The 25,368-nt window shown below is 36.2% G+C and overlaps 3 protein-coding genes across 3 annotated transcripts; 2 read left to right on the top strand and 1 right to left on the bottom strand.

The window, feature by feature from the left end:
* Window positions 1–625: 625 nt before the first annotated feature.
* On the top strand, window positions 626–3,293 carry LOC107697407 (dehydrogenase/reductase SDR family member 13-like). Its single transcript, XM_016498173.1, has 5 exons — window positions 626–885; window positions 1,022–1,140; window positions 1,212–1,335; window positions 1,476–1,802; window positions 2,966–3,293. The coding sequence occupies exons 1-5, from the start codon at window positions 759–761 to the stop codon at window positions 3,223–3,225; spliced, it is 957 nt and encodes a 318-aa protein (XP_016353659.1). The 5' UTR covers window positions 626–758; the 3' UTR covers window positions 3,226–3,293.
* Window positions 3,294–7,927: 4,634 nt separating this feature from the next.
* Window positions 7,928–20,694, bottom strand: LOC107697447 (F-BAR and double SH3 domains protein 2-like). Its single transcript, XM_016498238.1, has 21 exons — window positions 20,676–20,694; window positions 20,166–20,279; window positions 19,714–19,811; window positions 19,555–19,600; window positions 17,039–17,115; window positions 16,807–16,954; window positions 16,604–16,737; window positions 16,368–16,422; window positions 15,626–15,754; window positions 15,303–15,425; window positions 14,541–14,636; window positions 12,876–12,992; window positions 12,452–12,550; window positions 12,023–12,175; window positions 11,813–11,935; window positions 11,634–11,717; window positions 10,199–10,391; window positions 9,842–10,065; window positions 9,572–9,722; window positions 8,560–8,618; window positions 7,928–8,478 (listed from the first exon to the last, which is right to left on the bottom strand). Exons 2-21 carry the CDS (start codon window positions 20,184–20,186, stop codon window positions 8,395–8,397), a joined length of 2,214 nt encoding a protein of 737 aa, XP_016353724.1. The 5' UTR covers window positions 20,187–20,279; window positions 20,676–20,694; the 3' UTR covers window positions 7,928–8,394.
* A 408-nt stretch (window positions 20,695–21,102) lies between these two features.
* LOC107697446 (pleckstrin homology domain-containing family B member 1-like) lies at window positions 21,103–25,368 on the top strand. Its single transcript, XM_016498237.1, has 6 exons — window positions 21,103–21,843; window positions 22,938–23,090; window positions 23,206–23,308; window positions 23,394–23,433; window positions 23,525–23,618; window positions 23,946–25,368. The coding sequence occupies exons 1-6, from the start codon at window positions 21,807–21,809 to the stop codon at window positions 24,080–24,082; spliced, it is 564 nt and encodes a 187-aa protein (XP_016353723.1). The 5' UTR covers window positions 21,103–21,806; the 3' UTR covers window positions 24,083–25,368.

Below are 25,368 nucleotides of genomic sequence, written 5' to 3'. Positions count from 1 at the left end.
GTGTCACCTCTCCCAGTTAAGGGTATGTCACTGGTTTAGTAAAGGAACAACATGCACTCTCACCTATGAAATTCATGTGTCAAAAAAACGTCAAGGAATGCCAAAACTTTGGGCCCAGTTACTCAATATCTCCATGATAATGTGACTCAAAATAGTTTGGCGCTGAGTTCTTTTATGATTGTCATATACTAGGTAATTCAAACAACATTCAATCACTTCAGTTTTACCAATAACTACTACAAACTTGATATATATTTTATTATTTTTGAAAGATCATGTGACACTGAAGACTAGAGTAATGGCTGCTGAAATTCAGCTTTGCAATGATAAGAATAAATGTGTGTTGAGTTCTATAAATTATGTTTACTTAACTATGATGATTATTTAATATTTATTGGTAAAAACTCAATACAATCATGGATCAAAACTGTATTTAGACTCTTTTTTTTGTAAAATAAAATACAAGGAATATAAAACAGCTCATATATAAGTTATAAGAATTAGTTTGACCCCCTTAACGATCAAAAAGCTCTACTTAGCAGGAGTAAAAAGCTCTACTTAGTACCCCAAAACATGACAAGATATTAAGATAAATAAGCAGTCCTTTGCCTTGAACGTTCTATTGTTCGCTTGAGCACGAGCAAACCGGTTTCGTTGTGAGCTCATGGGGTGATGGAGAAAACCCTCGAACCAGTTTATCAGGCTCTGGCCCGGGTGGAGAACATAAGAACCGCAGACTCTTGCAGAAGGTCACAATCATGATCCATCTCATCATCGCCGGTACGCTTGTCGCAGCTCTTTATGTTGTCTTGGTGGAGACGTTGTTTAAGAAGTCGAAATGTAAAGGAACCGCTGATATGACCGGGAAAACGGCAATTATTACAGGTGAGGTTTTGATAAACATTCAAGTCACCTCTGGAAAATGACGCGTTAAAATGCCTGTCGTCTTCACGTTGGCGTTCTCTTCAATATAGTTGTGTTTTAGTTGTGGTCATGAGAGATGTTTGGTTTGATGTTTCAGGCGGGAATACTGGTATCGGTAAGGCCACAGCTCTAGATCTGGCAGGTCGTGGAGTAAGAGTCATTCTGGCCTGCAGAAACCAGAAGAAAGCCGAAGCAGCTATAAATGACATCAAGAAGGTGAGGACCATCACTTCTGAACACTGATTCAAGAGTTTTGAGTGTTTATTGAAGCCATATTTGTTGTTCAGTCCACAGGAAGCGATGATATCCTGTTCATGGAGCTTGATCTTGGAAGCCTCAAATCTGTGCGAGCTTTTGCTGAGAACTTTCTCAAATCTGAGTCAAGACTGGATCTGCTCATCAACAATGCAGGTAAGCCAAATCCTCAAAACGGTTTCAAATCAGAATGTAAACAAACGTGGGAACCAAAGGTAAAAGTTTGGCCATCTTGATTGATCTGAATACTACAGGGAACATGTGGCACTGTATTCAAATGATTTTTTTATGTTTAGGTCTTGTGGCAGATGGTAGAACCGAGGATGGTTTTGGCGTAGAGTTTGGTGTCAACCATCTTGGTCATTTCCTGCTCACGTGTCTTCTCCTGGACCGTCTGAAGGAGAGTCCTGCTGCTCGCGTCATCACCCTGTCCTCCATGGCCTATCGCTGGGGCAAAATTGATTTCGATTCTCTTGTCGCTACCAAAGACCTGGGGTCAGGGAGATACAGCTGGCAGTTCTTCCAAGCCTACTGCAATAGCAAACTCTGTAACGTCCTGTTCACTCACGAACTGGCCAAGAGACTGAAGGGCACGAACGTCACCTGCTACAGTGTTCATCCAGGTAAATCATACTTTAAGGAATAAAACGTTGAAGTTCTGTCATTATTTACCTACCCTCATACCAAAACCTGTATGAATTGTTTTTTCCCCCATTCATTTGTACATCATTCAAATTCCTCTTTTTGCATTACACAAATGAAGAGTCATACAGGTTTGGAATGTCACAGGGTTGAGTAAATGATGGCAGATTTTATTTTGGGGGAACAGTTCATACTCATTTTTAGGAAGTTCATATTAATTTTTGAATGTTCAAATTCACTAAAAAAAATATTTTTAGAACTTTTAGATTATTGGGGTACCTTTTACAAGAAATACAATGTTTATTTCATGTTTAATTCAATGTGTTACTTTTCATTTCTTTGTCATTATTTATGAAATTGACTAGCAATTTTGGCAAAATTTAGCTGTCAAACGAAGGTATATTATCAAGTCACACACAAGTCACTTTCAAACCATACAGCTTTCTGTTGGCCAATGTGGCAAATCTGCAAAAAACTTGAACTCTTTGGGAAATCTGTGTGGGGATATCTTTCGCCCTCACACAAAGTTTCCGATCTCCTTTGAAATAACTGGATTTCATTCTCAAAAATTGGCAAACAGTGGCAAATATGACCGTACTTTTTGACCGTACATTAACAGAAGCTCCAGCCGAAAGCTCATACTGTCTAGTAGGTACTACGTTTGGTTTGAAACTTAGTAGTATAAATGAAATTCTGATGTACTACATCTGCCATGTTGTCACCATCACACGTGACCTTCCAGCATCAGTTGTCGCTTGAGTGCCATTCACAACTTTGTTTACTAATCATGAATATGTACTTATTTGTGCATAAAATCAGAATGTTTACAACCAACTGGAGGTGCTGGAAAGCAAAATCACATTCCCGGTGGGAATGAAACAATTAATTTAAAATGATGAATAACGAGATGATCAATAATGACATGATGAATAAATAATAAGAGTGAATGAGACCCGTAGTTTTTGTGTATAGTTTTGCGTGTGAATTCCAGATCATTGATACAAATCTAGCCAATCATCTGGAATGTTCAGATCCATTTCCTGTTTTTTGATAAACCTTCGTCTTAAATATTCTCTGCTAAATCACCAATCAGTTGTTCAGTTGGGTTAAACAAATGCATAATATTGTATGATCCCTTTTGCAGGTGTTGTAAAGACTGAGCTCTCCCGCCATGTGAGTCTCTGGCAGAAAGTGTTCATCGAGCCAGTGGCTAGATTGCTGTTCCTGGACCCAAAAACTGGAGCCCAAACGACTCTGCATTGTGCCGTTCAGGAAGGAATCGAGCATTTCAGTGGATGTTATTTCTCATGCTGCGCTGTGGAGAAAGTTAGTGCCAAAGCTAATAATGACGTGGTGGCCAAAAAGCTTTGGGAAGTCAGTGAACGACTGAGCGGCCTTTCATAAAATCAGAAGAACTGTTTTATTTCTGGTGGCTGGAGACTATCTGTGAACTTTATTTATCCCTAAAGGGGGGAGGGGGGGGACGTATGAAGTGATGAAACTGATTGTAGCATTTTTTAAATTATTTTTTTTGTTTATGGATGCACAATTATTTACAAGGTTTACAGTGTTTTATTTGTATGTTTACATTAACTGCTGTATGCTGGAGTTTTTTTTTTACTGTATTAAAGTATCTAATGGAATCACTGTCATCCTGGTTGGTTCTTTATTGTATGAAATATTAAATTTTAAATGATATGAAGTCAAAACTTAAATGTGAGCACTATAGTCATGTTTCTTGACACACGTGCCAATCCCCAGCTAGATTAAACTCAGACATGCTTACCTTTTGTTATATTGCAGCAAGTCATAATTTAAGTATCAAAGCTTGTCCAAATTGTGAGATGAAAGGCTTTTATTATTATTATTACTTAAGAAATTGACAGCACTCATTCGTGACTTGTGAACATCTCAAACGATGACTTCTTCACTTAATATCGCACGTTAATTGAGGTCAAGTGCAAAATCTCCTTACAAACAAGCTATTAATATTATTTTCGGATGTAGATCGTATCTCAGGCAGGTTTGTCTAGGTCTAGTTAGCAGTACGCTACGTGACCTCTTCTCTAAGTAAACCCCTCAGGCGTTTGACTCGTGCTCACCTGAACATAAGCATGTGTCTTAAACACACGTCCCGCTATGCAGAGAATGAAAAAAAATATTTTCTTAATTAGGTTAGAGGGTTTTGTGAGTTTGTGACGTCAGGCTAAAGCTAAAATCCGCGTAGGCCCCGATCAGACAGAACGCGTTTTTCAGGTTTGAAAGCGCGAGGCGCACCACACTGCCTTTTTTGGTTGACTTTTTTTAATTTAAAAAAGTGTGCTTTTTTTTGTTGTTGTTGCAATCTCTGGACGCTCCAAGCAACTGGAAACGTCCGTCACCACAACGGAAGGCCCGCCTCTCCATTCATTCGATTGGACAATGGGGAAAACCCGCGAATGACGTCGGGTGCTTTTCAGATCAGAGTTGATTTTTTTCCATCTTCAAAAAAACAAAACAAAAGCGCTCTGAGCGCTCCTAAAGTGTTGCCAACTTAACAATTTCGTTGTTAGATCTAGCAACTTTTCAGACTACCCTAGCAACGTTTTATTCAAAAAGCACCTAGCAACAAATGTAGCTATTTAAAAAATTTATTTGGCAACTTTTAGCAGCTGTGAGTCAGATGATAAAAAGGCACACCTTTTCCTTAAAGCTGCAGTCCTTAAGTTTGCCTCTTTGTCGCCATCTCTGTGTGAAAACCTGGGATTGCAGCTGTGTGCGGAATTATCTAGTTTGCGTGGGTTGTGAGTCGGCACGGCTCCAGCGTGGATGAATCTAATGTTGTGAAGAGTATGGAATTTCCCGCGAAAACCTACCCGTACCACTCAAATTAGAAAACATTATTATAAACTGACCGTTGTGAATCGGGCTGAAGTAAGGCGATAGTTTTGAACACTGGCTGGTTATGTTCAATTCAATTCAATTCAATTCAAGTTGTATGAATGAAAACAGCGCTTTTCACGATACAAATCTTTACAGCAAATTAAGTTTCTACAATATTTAGTGGTAGCTCATGATACAAGGAAATGGTCAGTAACATCATCACTTTGAGGTACGATATCTATATCAGTAAGATCAATTCCATGCAATATAATTAAATCTAGCGTATGATTAAAACGATGAGTGGGCCCGGTGACGTCTTGCTTGACTCCAAAAGAGTTTATTAGGTCAGTAAACGCAAGTCCTAATGCATCCTAATGCAAGTATGTACTTGCTCAAATATTGATTTCGGATCATTTTTAACCAAAAAAAAGTTACGGACTGCAGCTTTAAATTACACAAAAAGAGGAAATCAAAGGTGTCTAGCAGTACACATATCACGTCAAGTTGCTAGGCGCAATTGTTCAATAATAATTGTTTATTCATGAAAACACCTTGTTATTAGTTTGTACCTGCACTTGTTGATCAATTAAAACAAATTTAGAAAAATGGAAAAGGTAATGGTAATTTTCTGCCAGAATATTATCCATTAAGTTATAACCTGAAAACACAAAATACAATGCATAATTTTAAATTCAGGTAAAAAAAACCCTGTGAAAAATCAATACGGAAAATTCCTTCAAATTAACACCGTACATTGTGCCTTATTATACCGATTTTTCTTAAAGTGTAGCATACTAACTTCCAATACACTGCTTTAAAATATAATCGCTCAGTGTAGTTTTACTAGATAATAAGAAAATACATAAAAAGATAATTGTTCAAAAATGTGTAAATGTTCAATAATTCAATGTTGTATTTACATACATATATATATATATATATATACAGTGGGTACGGAAAGTATTCAGACCCCCTTAAATTGTTCACTCTTTGTTATATTGCAGCCATTTGCTAAAATCATGTAAGTTAATTTTTTTTCCTCATTAATGTACACACAGCACCCCATATTGACAGAAAAACACAGAATCGTTGACATTTTTGCAGATTTATTAAAAAAGAAAAACTGAAATATCACATGGTCCTAAGTATTCAGACCCTTTGCTCAGTATTTAGTAGAAGCACCCTTTTGATCTAATACAGCCATGAGTCTTTTTGGGAAAGATGCAACAAGTTTTTCACACCTGGATTTGGGGATCCTCTGCCATTCCTCCTTGCAGATCCTCTCCAGTTCTGTCAGGTTGGATGGTAAACGTTGGTGGACAGCCATTTTTAGGTCTCTCCAGAGATGCTCAATTGGGTTTAAGTCAGGGCTCTGGCTGGGCCATTCAAGAACAGTCACAGAGTTGTTGTGAAGCCACTCCTTCGTTATTGTAGCTGTGTGCTTAGGGTCATTGTCTTGTTGGAAGGTAAACCTTCGGCCCAGTCTGAAGTCCTGAGCACTCTGGAGAAGGTTTTCATCCAGGATATCCCTGTACTTGGCCGCAGTCATCTTTCCCTCGATTGCAACCAGCCGTCCTGTCCCTGCAGCTGAAAAACACACCCACAGCATGATGCTGCCACCACCAGGCTTCACTGTTGGGACTGTATTGGACAGGCGATGAGCAGTGCCTGGTTTTCTCCAAACATACCGCTTAGAATTAAGGCCAAAAAGACCAGAGAATCTTATTTCTCACCATCAGTTTGGCCGGACGGCCAGCTCTAGGATAGCTCAGTTTGGCCGGACGGCCAGCTCTAGGAAGGGTTCTGGTCGTCCCAAACGTCTTCTATTTAAGGATTATGGAGGCCACTGTGCTCTTAGGAACCTTAAGTGCATCAGAAATTTTTTTGTAACCTTGGCCAGATCTGTGCCTTGCCACAATTCTGTCTCTGAGCTCTTCAGGCAGTTCCTTTGACCTCATGATTCTCATTTGCTCTGACATGCACTGTGAGCTGTAAGGTCTTATATAGACAGGTGTGTGGCTTTCCTAATCAAGTCCAATCAGTATAATCAAACACAGCTGGACTCAAATGAAGGTGTAGAACCATCTCAAGGATTATCAGAAGAAATGGACTGCACCTGAGTTAAATATATGAGTGTCACAGCAAAGGGTCTGAATACTTAGGACCATGTGATATTTCAGTTTTTCTTTTTTAATAAATCTGCAAAAATGTCAACAATTCTGTGTTTTTCTGTCAATATGGGGTGCTGTGTGTACATTAATGAGGAAAAAAAAATAACTTAAATGATTTTAGCAAATGGCTGCAATATAACAAAGAGTGAAAAATTTAAGGGGGTCTGAATACTTTCCGTACCCACTGTATATATATATATATATATATGCTATATAAATCACATGACGTCAATGCGCAATGACATCACAACGTCATTTAGCAACAAATTGACCTGCCTTTAGCAACTTTCCATGAAAATTAGTTGGCAACAAGTTTGAAACCATAGCGTTGCCCCTGCTGCCAAGTACCAACGGAAAACAAAAAGGCTCCTCTCAATGCAAAAAAAACACATTCTGTCTGATTGGGGCCTTAAGCAGCATTGTTTTGTTTTTATACAGGAAAAATAACTAGAAGCTAATAACACCGGAAGCCACGCACAAAAGTTAAAAACGGCCCTGCCCACCCGTTTCTTAGTAAAGGGTGTTACAGAAACTGAACAATTGAAACAATTTGTCCAATTTTATTGTGAACCACTACACAAGGCATGTTGACTGAAATGTTTTTATTTTCACTTTGAACAGAAAAGGATCTCATGGCAGCCTCTGAACAAACATTATGAACAACATGAAATCTGACAAAACTGTGTGAAATAATATTTGTAAACCTCTGAATTTGACCTAAAAGTAAAACTTCCTGCACACTTAAAGTAGACATTAAAAAAAATAATGATAAAACAAATCAAAAACAAAAAAGGGAACTCTCAAAACCAAAAAAAAAAAAAAAAAATTAAAAAAAAAAAATAAAAAAAAAAAAAAACCCCCCCCCCCCCCTTCCTACAAATAATTTCCTACGGAATAAGATGAAGACAGATAAATGATGACAAAAGTTTCATTTTTTGGTGAACTATTTTTTTTTTAAACTCGAACGCTCTGAAACTAAAAAATAATGTCTCTCAGCATCTCCCTATGTCTTTTTTAAGATTATACAAAAACAAAGAAAACGCGAGAATTTCCAAAATAAAACAAAATACTGTAATGCATTACAAACTAAATCTAAAGTGCTCAGGTTAAGTTTAGCCTCCTGGAATTCACAATACCTACAAAATATGAATATGCATTCAAATAATGTCTGATCAGACGAATAAAATACTGACAATAAAGTTACAGATAAGCTAAAAACTATGATATGCATCTAAACATGTTAGCCCTAAATTGTTTATGGACAGAATATATAATCATACATACAACATCAACACTGAAATTGCCACTTTTCCCTTTAAAGTCTCTTTGTAGTTTTAGTAAAGCCTGCTTTTGCATGTCCATACATTAACACATTTAGGCCTTGTCTGTTTTAATTGCCCTCAAAAAAAACTGGAGGAGGAGGACTGGAACCATAATGGTCAGCTTGTGCATCCTATCTTCAAAAAGTTTCAGAACGTCCACCCTGCATCGGATCCAAGCATGGCAATGTCAATTTGTAAAATGTGCCTCAAGGTGTCACTCAAACCAGTGTGATCTCCACCTCTTCTCTCTTCTGCACCTGGCCCTGTGCCTGCTGTTTGGGTGGAGGTGGAGCAGCTCGTACCTGCAGAAAACAAAAACACCCATCAGATTTCACAGTTAAGCGCCCATCATTGGCATGCAGCTTTAGAAGTGCAGATCTCACAGGTCTCAGGCCTGACCCGCCTTCTCCTGGGGATCTGGGTGATAGGGTGTGGGTGTGACCTGTGGAGGAAAAGACACAGATGAATATGATTCTGACATCTGACAAGAGCATAAATCTAATAATAGAATAGCCTCAGGCAGTGTTGTTTTAGTATCATTGAAATACTATTGAGATACTATTATTTTATTCATATTTTGAATTAGGTTTATATTTTCTGTCCATTTTAATTTTAAAATGTGAATCATTTTGTAGTGTGGTTTTGTATTTTTTTTAAATGTTACATTTTTATGTGTTTTTTATGTCTATTTAGTTTGTATTCATTTTTAGTTTGTTATTTTAGTACATCAAGTTAAACAATACAAAATGAAACATTGCTTTGGCAGCTAGCTTGAGATAAAATACGTTTTATATTTAATTTTATTTCAGTTAATGTTTATTTTATTTCAAGTAACAAACTTTTTATGGTTTTAGGTTTAGTTAGCTGTAATAACCCTTTTTATTATAATATAATTTTTTTTTTTCGTAACTTGAAATAAAGTCTAAAATAAAATAAAAAACACAAATATTAAATGAAAGACGTAAAACATTAAAATGATAAATTTTGCCTTGGGATCTAATTGAAAATAAGTAAAAGTTCAAGTACTAAAATTACTAAAACTAAAACAGAAAAAAAAATGTAAATGATAAATGCACATAAAATTACTAAAACATTGAAAACTGAAAATATCCAAATAAAACCTAAGTCAAAATATGAATGCATATTAAAATAGTATATAAATAATATTAAAATAACACTGGTAGGCCAAAAAGTTAATTTGATTTTTTTATTTAGAAAAATATAAAGTTTATTTGTAAGTAGTTAAATTAATCAAATCAAATAATGTTTTTTTTTTAATTGTTCAAAATTTTTAAGACAATGAGGTAGTGAGACTGAAAATCACTAAAAATGTTATAGTCATGTGTGAGCTTTACTATGAAGCTTTATGGTTTGCTGTGGTGCTCTGTGTCTTACTGTGGCTCGAGATTTTGGGGGGTTCTTGGGTTTGATAGCCATTTAAAGTGAGTGTGCTGCTCAAAGATGGCAGCGAAACGGACTCTGGACTTCTACAGGATGGAAACACTGTGGGTGGACTAGCCGCTTCATCCAGAACTGACAGAGACACCTGGTGGTAAGAAACAGCTGTTACAAAAATATTTCGGAATTGAACACAGGCTTGCAGTAAACATGAACAAAGAAACTTTTTCAGTGTGGACCGTGTTCTCCAGTAGTATGTGTATAAACCTGCACGTTCATGCTCTTGTGTGTTTGTGCACTCTCCGGTCTGCATAGATCCTCCACTAATACTGCGGGAAAGACGCCCACTGCGCCATTGAACTCGCCCTCCCAGAACCCATCATCTTCTTGGTTGTGTTTGCTGAGAATGTAAATAACGGCTCCCTCGGGGAAAGACAACTCGTCCTCTGTCTGAGCCTCGTAGGCATACAGAGCCCTGGCCAGATTTATGGCTGTGCAAAAGAGAAACAGGGCAGAAAATGTAGTTTTGTTTGTAAATTATATTAAGCATTCAGTACTAGCAAGGTATAATAATACTATAAACTAGCATTATTCCAGATATTATACTATAGCCAGTGGTCTCACCGCTGCCATGAGTGTTCGGGCTGCTCTGGGTTAGTGTCTCTATTTCTGGCTCTTGTTCTGCAGAAGTGCTGGAGGTGTGTGATTGGGTGTCTATGCTGGAGAAAGACTGGAGCATCCTCAATAGAGAGCTGGAGGTCGGGAGTTGCAGGTATTTCTCCGGCACATATCCCACCTGCCCTGCTCTGTTCCTAGCCTGAAAAACATCAACTTGTCCAATAAATGGCAACATCATAATTGGCATCTAGTTAGGGGGTTTTCAAACCTTATGGGGCCCAACAGGATGTTGAAAGGTCAGCAGAAAATTAGAGATATAAAAAAAGACAAAATGTATTTTAACAGAACTTAATTTAAAACAAAATATGTATATAGTTTGTGAAAAAAATTGTAAAGTTAAAAAATATAAAAACTATTTTAAGATTAAAAACTATTTCTAGATATTTCAATAATTTTATAGTTTTATTTTTAAAATTAAAATATTAACGTATAAATAAATGCTAATTATAATATAAATACTAATTATTTAAAAATATTAATTATATTTATAAATATATATATACTACCATTCAAAGGTTATGTTCAAAAGGTACACTCAAAAGAAGTCCGTTATGATTAATAATAATTTTTACAATTTTTTTTTTTCCATTATACACACAACTTTTCAAAAGTTGAAAGATCTTAAGATTTTTTAAATGTATATATATTTTTAAAATCATTTTCTTATGCTCACCAAGGCTTTATTTATCTAAAATAAAAATACATTAAAAACAGTAAAATTTGATTTCAACATAACATAACGTTTTCTATTTTAATGTATTTTAAAAAGTAATGTGAAGCAAAGCTGAATTTTCAGCATCATTCCTCCAGTCTTCAGTGTCACATGATCCTTCAGAAATCTTTCTAATATGCTGATTTGCTGCTCAAGAAACATTTATTATTATCAATGTTGAAAAAAGTTTTGCTGCTTACTTTTTTTGTGGAAACCGTAATTTATTTTCAGGATTCTTTGATGAATAGAAAGAACAGCATTAAAAAAAATATATTTTGGTGTACATAGAAAAAGTCTTAGATCTTTGAGTTCAGCTCATGAAAAATGGGGGCAAAAACAAGTGTTGCGTTTATAATTTTGTTCAGTGTATGTCCTTACTGTCTCCGTTGATCAATTTAATGCATCCTTGTTGAATTCAAGTATTAATTTCTATCAAAACAAAATCTGACCCCAAACTTTTGAAAAGTAGTTTATAATATTTATAGTAATTTAAAAAATAAATCAATTATATTTTCCTTACACAGTACAAATGGATCTGTATACATGAAATTATATAATTAATACAGAAAAAAACATGTCTTTATATTTTAAGGAATGAGTGAGGCAAGAGGATCATAGGCACTTGAAAGTTCAAAAACTCCTGACCAAGTTGAGAGGGTCTGCGCGTACCTTAACCCAGTCCTCCATGTCTCCATCATCAATTAGCTCCAGTATTTCCTGTTCCTGGATTGTGAGCTCATCAGGCTGGGACGCCTGTGGAAATAAAGCACAGGAAATGACATCACAAATGGATGAATAGAACCCTGAAAGACTGGAGAATGACAGGCTAGACCACACTAGGTGTGTACCTGATATGAGTAGAGCACAGAGCAGGTGAGAGGGTAGTTCCTGTGAGTGCTGGAGGGGCTGGAGCTGCTGTCGTCCAGCATCTCTGTGTCCTCATCATCTTCTCTGTCAAAATCTACAGAGTGCTTTAGACATTCATTGTAAAACTTCATTAGAATGGGTTATAGGGGTTTGCGTGACTCTGGCTTTGACTGTAAGAGATTCAGACTTACAGAGAATGAAGCATCGTGGGTATTGAGGGCCGCCCATCTCTCGTTCTCCAGTTCCTCCATCACTTGGTTCATGGTGCTCTTCAGCCAGACGTCTACAGCCACACCAATGTCTCGGAGGAGGTTCAGACGCGCCTCTGCCTTCAGTTTCATTGTCTACAGGAAGAGTGGACTCATCATCTAACAACTTCCTATTTTATTACACATCGTTTATGTACATCAACTATTTCAACAACATTTGATGCAAGAACCAGTACTATTACAAACTGAATGTGCAGCTTCTTTTAATAACCAGTTCAAGGAGTAGCGACCAGCAGAGGGCGTGCGATGTCACTAAGCCAATGTTTTCATTTAACAGTAGGTTTTTCCCAGAGGTGATGGACCACTTATGATCTGGACTGATATACAAACACAAATAAACAAACTCTCCACCTCGGATTTCCGAATGCATTCTCTTGCATCGTCCATTTTCAGTTCTAGCTCGTTGTTATTCTGGTCCTGTTGATGTGACTCTTCGTACTCCGAAAGAATCTAAAAAAACAAACAAACATCAAACCGAAAACAAATGTCAAATCTATTAATAAATGATTAAATTAACATGAACTAAGATTAATAGATGCCGTAGAAGTGTTGTTCATTTTTAGTTCATGTTAACTATTAATATTTTATATTTATTTTAATATTTAATTATCAGCCAGAATTGTTATATTAGTGCAACTAATATAAAAATAAAAAGTATCTAATTAAATTATAAATTATTTTTACATTATAAATTATAATTATATAAAATTATAAAATATTTTTAATATCACAAATTAACATGCTGAGACATAATATTGTTTGAGAGACCCCTCACCCGCTGCGTATGGATGATGTTCTTGTGTTCTCTGGCCACACGTGTGGCCCATTTCCTTGCTTCTTTATTCAGACTATGTTCTTCAGCCGTGCCACTCTCCTTCAGCAGTTCCCTGACCTAAAGAGATCAAGAGAGAGAGTTGACTGATGCACAACACAGACCCTGCACATGAAACCTTGATAGTTTCTCAGTGCCCATGTGTACCCATGTGTCACAGCATAACTCCCAAAATCAAATCTTTGCACAACGACACTCTTAAAATATTATGTCTGTAAATATTGACAGACTAAATGATTAGGCGACGTAAGCTCTTGAAGAATGATCCTTCGAGATGCTACTTTACAGAGCAACTCCTTTTCACCAAAAACTGAATATTACGACAAATCCTTGACTAAATGGTTTTAGCATAATACAAGAAAAAAAAAAAAAAAAAACACAATATCAGTCTTAATGGACTTGCCTGGGAGTGAGAAAACACAGAACCCTGCATGCATCAGCTGATCTACAGCATGCAGATACTGATGATAATACAGCCAATGAATGTGATTTCAATTTCTAATAATATGCAGTATTAAAAAAAAAAAAAAGCTTTATATTTTAGGGACGGGGAATGGGAGGTGTTCATGAGGGGTACAAGAGGTGGGGCAGGTTCACTTCTCAATGCCCTCTTTTCACAGGCCGTGTTGCTTCCTGCCTGCACTGACGCCCAGTTTTCCCTGGTCTTTCCGCCCCACCAGCGCTGAGGGCTGCATCTCTAATGTTTTCTTTAGGAACAGACTAATGCTTGTTTGACTCACAAACAAAAAGAGGGTAAGCGAACAAATGGGCCACTATGCTGGTGTGGTGAAGGGCGAGATGACTTGCGGGCAGCAGGGGGCGCTATAGCATATTTGAAAAACAGTTGCACAGTCATGGAAGAACACATTCGGCCTTCATTAGAGCACTTTTCCTCTTTTTCAGACTGATTAATGAAAAAATAAGAATATTGTAACAATGTTTTAAGTGACATTTAAAGTGAAAGAAGTTTTTGGTTAGGATTATGTGCTGAACCTTCATTTAAAACTTTGAATCCACAAGAAATGTGAAATATTTATTGTAAAAATCCTCTTATTTATAAGTATTAGGCTCAAGAAAAGGAATGTTGCATGTTTTTTGAGCGACTATTAGATGCTGTAGAAGTATTGTTCAGTGTTAGTTCATGTTAACAAATGAAACCTATATTAGTATTATTATTTATATTATTTTATTAAATTTAGTTACCATTTTGTTACATTTATTTAAACAAAATAGATTTTAGATTAGATAATAGAATAATTAATTGTATTAAATTCTTAATTTTAATAAAATAATTATTTTTAATAAATTTTAATAGAATAATATTGGATTAGATTATTCATTTTATTAAATGTAAGTATTTTCTATAAAAAAATCTTATATTATTTTATATTTATTGTAATATCATCCATTATATATTTATTATAATATCATCCATTTGTTTATTACTGGTGCAACCCTAATATATAAATAAAAAATAAATACACTTATAAATAATTTATAAATTATATTTAAAAAAATTATATCACAAATATGAATAGTAAAGGGAGAAAAGGAGTTCTGTTGTTTGTGTGATTTTTTTAGTATGTTCTTGAGGTGGAGGCAACATACCGAATCATTTTCACAAGGCTGGTACTGGAAGGGGGTGGCTTTCTGAAACGCTGGGTTGTCCTGAATGAATACCTGTTGGTGGATATCCTGTGTCACCTACAGAGGGGCCAAACATACACATACAAACACACAAGGACAATTACATTTATGTAAACTACTTGTCTAATGTCAAGATGTCACATTAACAATAGCACAGCTAACATAATCTCTCATCTGGAGGAATGACAGACCACCAGAACAGGTAATTCATGAATAGTATGTGTTGTAACCTGATGCTGGACTAGAGACATTATACCTGAGTGCAATGAACTGAATGGAAACACTGTGACAATCATCGAATTACAACAACACTGGACTACAACCAGACCTAATGACACACACTGAAGGCTGTCACTACTGAAAATCAGTCGATTCTCTTCAAATCTACACATTTATAATAATAACTAACACTCATTTTGTATTTCAACATTTTTTATGTTTTACCCAGTTACTGCCAAATTGAAACATCAGTATATCTTAAAAAGCTTGTCTGCTCTAACAATAGAGTAAAGATCTCATTTCTAAACCACTGCAAACTCTCTAAAGCCGGTACATTTCTCTCTTTAAGGTCAGTATTAACTGTCTGAGCTGGGATTTGATCCAGCAACCCTCCAGTGGCAGATCATATTACCTGCTCTACATTCGGCCACTGTGGTTGATCTGTGTTTTTCCATAGCAGTGTATACTCAAGTGTGTGTGTGTGTGTGTGTGTGTGTCACTCACCCCACTGGACGTCTCCAGCAGGCACTGAAAAGTGTCCTGAATGCTTTGAGATGTCTCAAGCTCCGTCTGACACAGTGAAATGAGAAAACTCTGTACGTGATCGTAGAAACTGCCATCTAGAACCTGGACTCAAAAACAACAAGGAATAACAGTTTTACATACTCCAGTCTTTAGTGTCACATGACCCTTCAGAAATCATTCTAATATGCTGATTTGATGCTCTAGAAACATTTCTATTATCAATGTTGAAAACAGTTGTGCTTTGAAGACTATTTTAAATAAAAAAATTAATAAGACAAAAGCTGATCAACATTTGGCCTCACCCTTATGGAGCTGATCAGATCGGTCTCATAATAGCGGTCCTGATGAGCGTTAGTGGCTGACAGTGTGAGCAGGTAATCATTCCTTGCTTGTGTGGCTTTGGACTTCCATTCGTTCTTCTTGGCTTTCAGCTGAAATCAACAGAAAATGTTCACATGTGCACTTGTCACCATGATTTGCAAGCAAATTTTACTACATGCCAGTTGCGCAGTGTGCAGTTAACACACTGTAGTTAAATAATGTCCCGATTAAACAGATCATATCCTAAAAAACAATAACGTATTTTATATTTGTTATTCACTAACAGGTTTGTAATTTATTTGCACAAAAACAGTTTTTAAATGTATTTTTGTCGTCATTTTTAAATAACAATTTTCCACTTTTCTTTCTCACCCTTTTTTAATCAAAAATAAAATATTTATTATTGTCCAATAAAGAATTAAAGAATAGTTAATATTAAAATTCTATAATAAATAAAATACTAAAAAATATAATAATTTGTAATGCTACAATTGAATCACAACATTTTAATGTACCATGTGACAAATGTATAATCATTTTGGTATTTGCTAAAGATAACATTAATCAGTGTTATTAAATAATTAGTTTTTTTTTTTAAAGATTAACTCTGGGTGAGTGTTAGATGGTAATCTAAATGTAAAAATAGGAGAAATGAGCATGCACTATTAAATATACGATCTCAACCATTAAACCAATATGGTACTGATATATTGTGCATTGTACCTTCACACTCGCCCTCTTCAAACTGGAGCGTGACTGAAACAGACTGAGCTTTGACCTTGTATTGCATGAGCCAACAGGAATAATAGAAAATACCAGAGAAAAAGAAACAAGAGTAAGGAAAAACAGCAAAAAATGATGAATCTTCATTTAAACCTGAAAAACATGATAACCCTCTGCCCTGTTCTTGTGGACAGCTGATGTCACTTCCTTCACAGGTGACAGGTCAGCGAACGTACTTGGCCTCCATATCAGCTTTCTCTCTCACAGTCTGCGCTGTTTGTTCCGCCTCCTGGTAGGTCTTCCTGCTCTTCTCTAGGTCTCTGATCGTGACCTGCAGATCAGCCTGAGCTCTTGCCAGCTGTTCGCAGCACTGAGAGAGGACAGATGAATAAATGGTCGCTGTGCCACTTTAGTGCAGAGTATCTCTTGATGTGTTTACCTTCTTCAGCTGCAGGTCCTTCTGCTCTCTGAACGTCTTCACAGGATCTGAGATCTGGCTCCTGTAGTTCTCACATCCGTTAATACGAGACTGGCTCACTTTCATCACACCCTCCAAGTAGGATCTCCATACGGCCCAAACATTTATGCTTGATAATGAACACAAATAGACACTGCGATTGAAAATCCATCATATTTGCTCTTTTCTTTGCTCTTCTCATCTCTCCTATTACCTGGAGTCTCTCTGCTCCTCTGATGGGGCTCCAGACCACTCCCGCTTCAAGTACTGCGATGCAAGCTTATGTAGAGCCTATAAAGTCAAGCCACATTTATTTATATAGCACTTCATACAATACAGATGGTCTTCTGGCCAAAATACCAGTCCATAATAACACGTCTTCAAGTGAAAAAGTTCCCCTGTTGTCCTCTCACATCAAAATCCACCAACATATTTGTTTAGGTCTGTTTTCATTTGTAAATGGTGCATGATCTGTGCATATTTCTCTCCTGATTCAGACGAGATTACTTTTTCAATAGAGAAAGCAATATTATGGATAGAGGACTTGAAAGTGATGGTTTGAAAACGTCTTGATGATGGATTTGTTTCTTATAAACACACAGATTTTTTACTTCACAAGACGTTAATTAGTGGACTGGAGTCGTGTGGAACACTTGTGGATTATTGTGAGGTTTTTATCAGCTGTTTGGACTCATTCTGACGGCACCCATTCACTGCAGGGGATCCTTTGGTGAGCAAGTGATGCAATGCTAAATTTCTCCAAATCTGTTCTGATGAAGAAAAAAACTCACCTACATCTTAGATGGCCTGAGGATGAGTACATTTTCCTATTCCTTCAATATACTGTTATTAAACATTTCTGAAAGTTTAGATTCAGAGCTTCTGTGTAGCCTTTTAAAAACTCCACTTCAATTGTCACCACAAAATAAAACAGATTCCTCAGAGGAGAAATTTCTCCTTTTATCCTAACGCTCCAGATCAGTGCAAATGTGGAAAACATGGAGGACAACTTTCAGTCTGTAAAAGCAAAACCCACATGGGTATTTCTGCCTGTCTGCTTGACACTTAAATGCCAGACCGTGCCAATGTGTAGATTTACAAGTGAGTAAGCAACTGGCTGCTTTTGAAACTGAAGAAAGGAGAAAATAACACTCACTTTCCATCCTCAAGTCAAGTAAATGTCACTGTATTGGACTGATTTCCAAAAGTCACAAACAATTTGGTAAAATATCAGAGCAAAAAAACCTAAAACAAAAACGGAAAAATAACCAAGCTAGAACAAAGTTCCTTTCATTACTTCACCATTACTCTCTTAAAAATAAAGGTTATTTATTGGCATTGTTCCATGATGAACCTTTAACATCCATGGAACCTTTCCATTCCACAAAAGGTACCTATAATGTAAAATGATACTTTATAATTTTAAAATGTTTTTTTTTTTTATTATTTTAATAACTGTTCACTGGAAGGTTCTTTGGGGAACCAAAAATGGTCCTTCTATGGGACTGCTGTGAAAACCCCCTTTGGGAACCTTTCTTTTTAAGGGTGTACTGACGATAATTCCAACAAAGCATAGTTAAACTTCAACAAAACTGAAATGACTGAACCGTAACAAGTTCCACAAAGGACAGAGAGTGAGCAGCATCCGCTCAAAACAGAGAGGATTTGCTTTCTGGCCCTCAGACTACAATCTGGCACTACCAACCCAGTCCTATGAGCTGCCAGCTCTGATGATTCGACTCAGGAAGAAGACCCTGAAGAAGAGAAAGATTCCTGTCTTCATGAGCCAATCAGCATCCACCAGCCCTGCAGGTGCACAAGCTTCAGATCCAACAGAAAAGAAACTCTCACTCACACACACATACTGAGTGTCATTCAGACAACTGGGCTCTCCATTCACCAAGTGATCACACAGATCTCATAGTTTCTTGATGAGGACTGTCGGCATGTCAGGCTGTACATCTATAAAATTTGGGTGTTAGTCTGTTTATGCAATATGCACTACAATTCATTCTCTTATGCTGACCTAGGCTGCATTTATTTGATCAAAATACAGTAATATTGTGAAAAATTATTACAATTTAAATAACTGTTTCACATTTTAATATATTTTAAAATGTAATGTATACCTCTGATGGCAAAGCTGAATTTTCAGCAGCCATTACTCCAGCTTTCAGTGTCACATGATCCTTCAAAAGTTTTAAATTTAATTTTTGAATGTTTCTTGATTTGCTGCTCAAGAGACATTTCCAGGATTATTTGAATAGAAAGTTCAAAGTTCAAGTTTTGTAGCTTTAAGGGAAAAATAGATGAAAATGTACATCCTAATGACCCAAATATATGAAATCATATTTATAAAGTGACATAGCATTGATGTCATGTAGATCTTCTTAGCAACGCATTTGAAAGAGACAAAAGCAGATTCAAACCAGAACGCAACTGGCAAAAATTCATGAAACCAATCGCCTGCAGGTCATTAAAAACCACAGTTTTTTCCACTGAGTCACCAAATCTACCTCTACAAAAACAAACTAATTCACACATAAATTGTCAGTGATCAGTGGAAGATGCATAACATCTGTTCATCATTAATACATTTTTCCTTATTCTGACCATAAAATCTTTAAAAGATTTGTTTAATCTCAGAACAAAAATCACCCTACATCATCAAAAATAAACACACTTTTAAGTTATGAACTCATGTAATTCAATATGGTGGCCACAACTCACCTGTGAGCAATCTTTCTCTATTAGTGCTTTCTTCTGGCTGTAAATCCTGAGGATTAATCACACACACACAAAGTCAAGCAGTTCAGCACTAATATACCAACAGACAGACAGAAAATAGCTCTACAGGTGTTTAAAAAGCAGTGTAAAATCAAGCTCGACCTCAGATCCTCCAGGAAGTCCAAGTCTGTCTGGTGTTTAAACTGGAGTCTGTTCAGCTGCTCTGTGTGAGTGTGTTTCACTTCTTGTGTGACTTTTACCTGCAACACATGACAACCTCAGGAGAACCAACTTTGACCCAGATCACACCAACCTGAAAGAGGAACCTGTGTCTGGCATACTCGAGTCAATGGAGACAGTAGGACAGATGCTGGAACTCAGCATAAGCATAAACATTATGTGTCATGTATAATACGTTGTGTGTGTGTGTGAACATTTATACACACATTATATATTATATATTTTACTAGTATTTAAAGAAGTTGCAATTATCCAAATTAATATATAATTTAGTCAAACAAACAAGGAGACAAGAAAGCAAGCAAACAAACAGACTGACATGACAACAAAACATCGTAAAAAGTGAGAACAAATAAAGAAGCAGGTCGACTCACCTTTCTTGGAGGAGGCTGCATGTCTGGATCTGGATATACAGGACAAGCCTCTAGAAATTCACCCCGCAATACCCAAACACATCTGCGGGACGGAGAAATGCAGAGCGGAATAATCTGTTTAGGTGGAAGAAAGAAAAATAGATCACAGAAATACTTCCAGACCCCGCCGTTGCGCTGCTCACGTAAAGCGAACTCTAATGAGAAGAACTTCAGTCAGTGGAACAGAATTGAGAACAGCGCCCTCCGGTGACCGAATAATAATATACGTTTTGAAAGTTTTGTGCTGTTGTGTTTATGAACGCGTGTTGATATATGTGATATATGTTTCCGTTAGAGTATGACGCTAAATGTGTACAGAATAGCGTGCAGTATTTAACTGTGAGAGATTAGACAAAGATGAAGGAGAAAAATCTCATTCATAACTCTTCAGTTTCAGACTCTTACTCTGCCGTTCTCATTCTACATATAACTGCAGTGATGATGATAAACATTTTATCAACTGTCACTTACTTCAATTTATTATACCTTCATCATCATAAAATAATCACAAAAAGGCCCTTCGTCACATGTTGTTGAGGCCATCTAGCGGTGGGCGTATGTAAAACACTGTAAAGTGGGACACTTACCCAATCAAACATAAGTTCAATATCATAAATAATATATTTTTTAATAATAATAATAATAATTAGCAGTAGCAGTAGTATTGCATTATGTATTTATAATATTAATAATAATAATGATTGTTGTTAATTTTATTATTGTATCATTATTTAATGCATTTTATGGTCATGCATTTCTAGAAGTACACTTGTACTAAATGTGTTACTAGCTGTTCGTGAAAAGGCTGACACGTTTAAAACCAGTGAAAACCAGTCAAATTAACACACCTGGGAGTGTTTACTACAGATTAAGGGTAATTCCTGATTTAGAAAAATTGCAGTGCCATGCAGTGATGACGAAGTTACTAATTACAGGTCTCACAGCTTCTGTGATAAATCTGTTTATAGGTCAGGTACATTGATGGTTTAAAAACAGATAATTGGCTTGATATGACTACTACAATTACTTGGTGTTTGCTCAATTTAGCCAAAAGGGAGATTAAGGTGTGCATGTGAACATGATGTCTGTCCACAGAATTACAAAATCATTCAGAACCTCTTTGTTGAGACATCTCCAGAAAGGAATTAAGTTTATGAAGACATTAATTTTAATTCAAATCTTTAAAAAAAAAATGCAACAGGTGTATTTTAAGGTTAATGTTAGTGTGATTTAGATGAGTGTGCTTCAGTATGCATATTTAGCATTCAATCTGAGCAAGGAGGCTGTTAACAGGCTAAACTTTTAAACCTTGATACACAGTAATACTGTACACAATAACATGAAGTAGAGATTGAGAAACACAGGAAAGAAAGAGAATATTCCATGTACAACCAGTACAAACTCACATGGTGCTGTAATCTGAGATTACTGGTCCAGCGAATCTTCACTTTGGCCTGTTAAAAGGATTAGAGGAAGAGTCATCAACTATTCCAGCACTACAAAACCCCCTCCGACTGCCGAGACATCTTTAGTCAGTCATCGCACAAGCACAACATTAGGAGTATAGCTGTTGTTCCTGTAGCAGTTGACTGATCAGGCCCAATGGCGCTGCTCAAATCTGGCTGGCTCTGGAGACAGTGTAAGTATATGATTCTTCATTTATATATGTTTATTTAAAGAGTTTCTTAATCTTCTCAAGATACCTCTGAAAATTAGAAGTAGTTAACATTTTTAGCACCAAAAGATTGAGGAAGACTTTGTATGTATATTCATATAAATAGATAAACAATTATTGTATATTCTTTGAAATTATATATTTCAAAGACTGTTCCAGAAGGTTTGTTATGAAACTCGGGTCCTGACACTGTTTGCAGTAATCTTCTTACGGTCGGTGTTACAGTACAGTACAGTAGCTGTTAGTTTTGGACCCCAGGTTGCTTAGTGCTCACCTAGAGAGGCTCCAACGCATTACTTTTAAAAAATGATAAATAGATGCCGATAGGGTTACATAAAAAAAGTTTCGAATATGAATACTGTCCCCAAAATAACATCATGCCGAACGTTTGGAATAGAATTCGGAATCAATGGAGTCGACACCAGGAGTCGATTCCAAGCTAATTGTCTTCAAAAGAACAGAAAAAAATATAATTATGATTGATGGTATAAATGACAAATAAATTTAGGTCTATTCTTTGTTAGTCTAATAACAGTCTAATCCTGTCGTATCAAATATTTATTTCAATCTGTATTAGTGCTATGTGTTTTGGATGTGAATGACTCAGTGGTATTGAACGGATATGTTGATTGAATGATTCAAAGTTTTATTTATTATACTCGTAAAGATACTCTTCACCAAATGCTGTAACCTACAGAAAGAGTAAGTTTTGAATAAATCAATGAACAAATCTGCACGGAATCAAAGATTCAGTTAACTGGAATTAATCAAATTTTCCAGTTCTAGCTAGCTTTTAAGGCTCTTGTGTATTAGCTAGTTAGCTTTTAAGGGATGTGTATTAGTTTGGTAATGTAGGCAATGAACTGTTAAGAGCTGACTGTCAGTCTGTTCCCAACTGCTTGGAATCTAATAATCGATTATAAAAGGATTCTGGAAATGAAGCCTATAGTAGTTTGCTTCTTTGTATATTGTCTGTCCTACAAAAGACCATGGAAATGAAGACAGATAATCAATCATATTGTGGATTTTTATTAATATTTTATTGAAACCTTTCACAGCTTCAATCCTCAAACGCTGGAAGTTGAACTGGTGTGACCTGTGGATAGATGGGAGCTTTGTTTTTTACAAAACTGAATCCAGAAGAGACTATGAGACCAAAGTGAATCTGAAGGCCACCTGTGTGAATGTGAAGTCTGGACTGGAGTGTCCAAGTAGGAAGGAACTTTTTCAACATTTCAAGTTATTTGGTCATGTAGAAAGTGCATGGTATGAAATATTTTAACAATGTGTTATAATATAATTAACAGATAGTGTCTTTGTGAGCAGATGTATGTCCACCTGAGAGTCACCCCAGAGAGAATCTGCTGGTTGTTTATCTGAGGCATGGTAATATGCTGATCCTGTGTGCCAACAGTGAAGATGAGGCACTGTAAGTCTTGACCTTTGACATTTTAACTTAAACCCTCCCACAACATATGAAGCCCTGCTCACTTTCCTCGCAAATTTATTTCCAGGGCCTGGAAACTCACACTCATGGAGGCGAAAATAAATCCTGTGAGTGTTATCTTTTACATGCAGGATGGTTTTCTGTTTATTGTAATTTAATATTTTACTCAATTTACATTTTTTTTTTTCACTCTCATAGGTTTTCACATACAATCCCTATGACGATACATACCAAACCGTTCCAATTGACAGTCATAATGCAGTTTACATCATGCCAAGTACAGGTAGTGGAGGTAATTATACAAACACATCATTCATTCTGCAGAAAGCACAGAGAAAGGGTTATTGCCACTTTGTGTTTTTTATACATTGATATAATACATTGTTTTAATTATTATTACAACCATTTTATGATTATTTCATTCATTTCCTTATGGTGCACTTTACTGCTACTTTATAGCTCAAACAATCCAAGTGAGAAAAATAGGAAAATTAAAGGAATAGTTCACCTAAAAATTAAAATTTCCTTTAAATGTTCTCACCCTCAGGACATCCAAGATGTACAACAAAGAAACATTTAACCAGGGACGTACCTCTAATCCTGATGTGCTTCCCTGCAGGGACTCAGCATGTCTGGGTACACAGAGACTCTTATGACAACAATTTTGGAGAGCAGATTGCGTTGGGCCTCCTGGCTGGAATGGCTGCAGGTACAGCAATGCGTTCTCTTCTATGGATGCCCTTCTGGTTCTGCTGAGGACCAGTCAGATAGCAGGATGATCACTGGAAATCCAGCAGACTGAGAGAACAGACTGGAAGAGCCGTCCATAAAGCTCAGCCATAGCAAATGCTCCTGTTCCTTCGTATAAATATGTAAATATGAGAATAGCTGCAGCTGTTTTAAACTCAGTGGGCATTAAGTGGTTAATCAGTGTGTAAAGGAGGGATTCTTCTTTTTTGATTGTTTACAGTTCTTTAGAATATCTATAAAACTATGTAATTCTGCACACAGCTAATGATTGTTTTTTCTTGCTGCCATGATTCTGCTTTGTGTATGTCGTACATGTATAGCTTTGCAAACTTGCTCAGGGTTTTGTCCATTATTATGTTATTTTTCTCTCAGACAAGTTCTCCTATCAGTATTTATAAAAAGTTCCAAGATTTTTCTAACTCTAAAACACTAAAGCCCGAATTCATTATGTTCCATAGCATGAGGTTTGGGAGTGATCATCAGACTATTGAATGCTCTTCAAATGAGAATCTTGCAAAACTCTTCTTACAAAAGAATATGATGCTGAAGTTGCCAACAAAAGCTGAATATGTTGATCAAGCCTTCGAAATACCTCAAAAATGAAGGCATGATTATGAAATCAGTTCTCATAACTGACCACTAGAGGCAGGCAGAGCAGCATTTGCATTTGGCCTGTTTACACACTACTATGCTACCTTGCCAGTATAAGTTATAAACAATATTGTTGTGCAAAATAAAATGCAGAATAATAAAAACAGAATCATATTAGTTGGCATTTCATTTTTTGTGTGTTTACAATTAAAACTCCTGCACATTTAACAATGTCCTGATTAACAAAGAAAGTTATACATAATCCATCAAGGAAAAAAAAAAACCCCACTGTTGCTAAATATAAGATTTTATTAGGGACGCCTCAAGATGCTGATCAATTTTTGCAGTGCAAATAATGAGCATTGGTGTCAAGCAGTGTTACCAGACGAAACTGGTTAAAATCTATTTGAAACGAATGAGACCGTTTCAAGAAAACCAAACAAAATGCACTATATCATAAAAACGTTTAGATCAGTCTGGGGACAAACTTATCACTGTACATTAAAAAAAAACAAACGTGGCAGGTGCTTAGGGCCAGAATGTCTAAACGTCTCCATGTATACAAATTATGACAAACAAAACAGTTTAAAAACAAAAACATTACAAATAAATATTAGGGTTCATGCTTGATTCAACAAATCAAACTATATCTAGTGTGTCATTATTACAATAAACCAAACTTTACAATGCTTAAAAAAAAA

The sequence above is a fragment of the Sinocyclocheilus anshuiensis genome, unplaced genomic scaffold, assembly GCF_001515605.1.
Source record: "Sinocyclocheilus anshuiensis isolate Anshui unplaced genomic scaffold, SAMN03320099.WGS_v1.1 scaffold939, whole genome shotgun sequence".
Classification (NCBI taxonomy): Eukaryota; Metazoa; Chordata; class Actinopteri; order Cypriniformes; family Cyprinidae; genus Sinocyclocheilus; species Sinocyclocheilus anshuiensis.
This window is presented reverse-complemented; position numbering and strand designations above follow the sequence as displayed.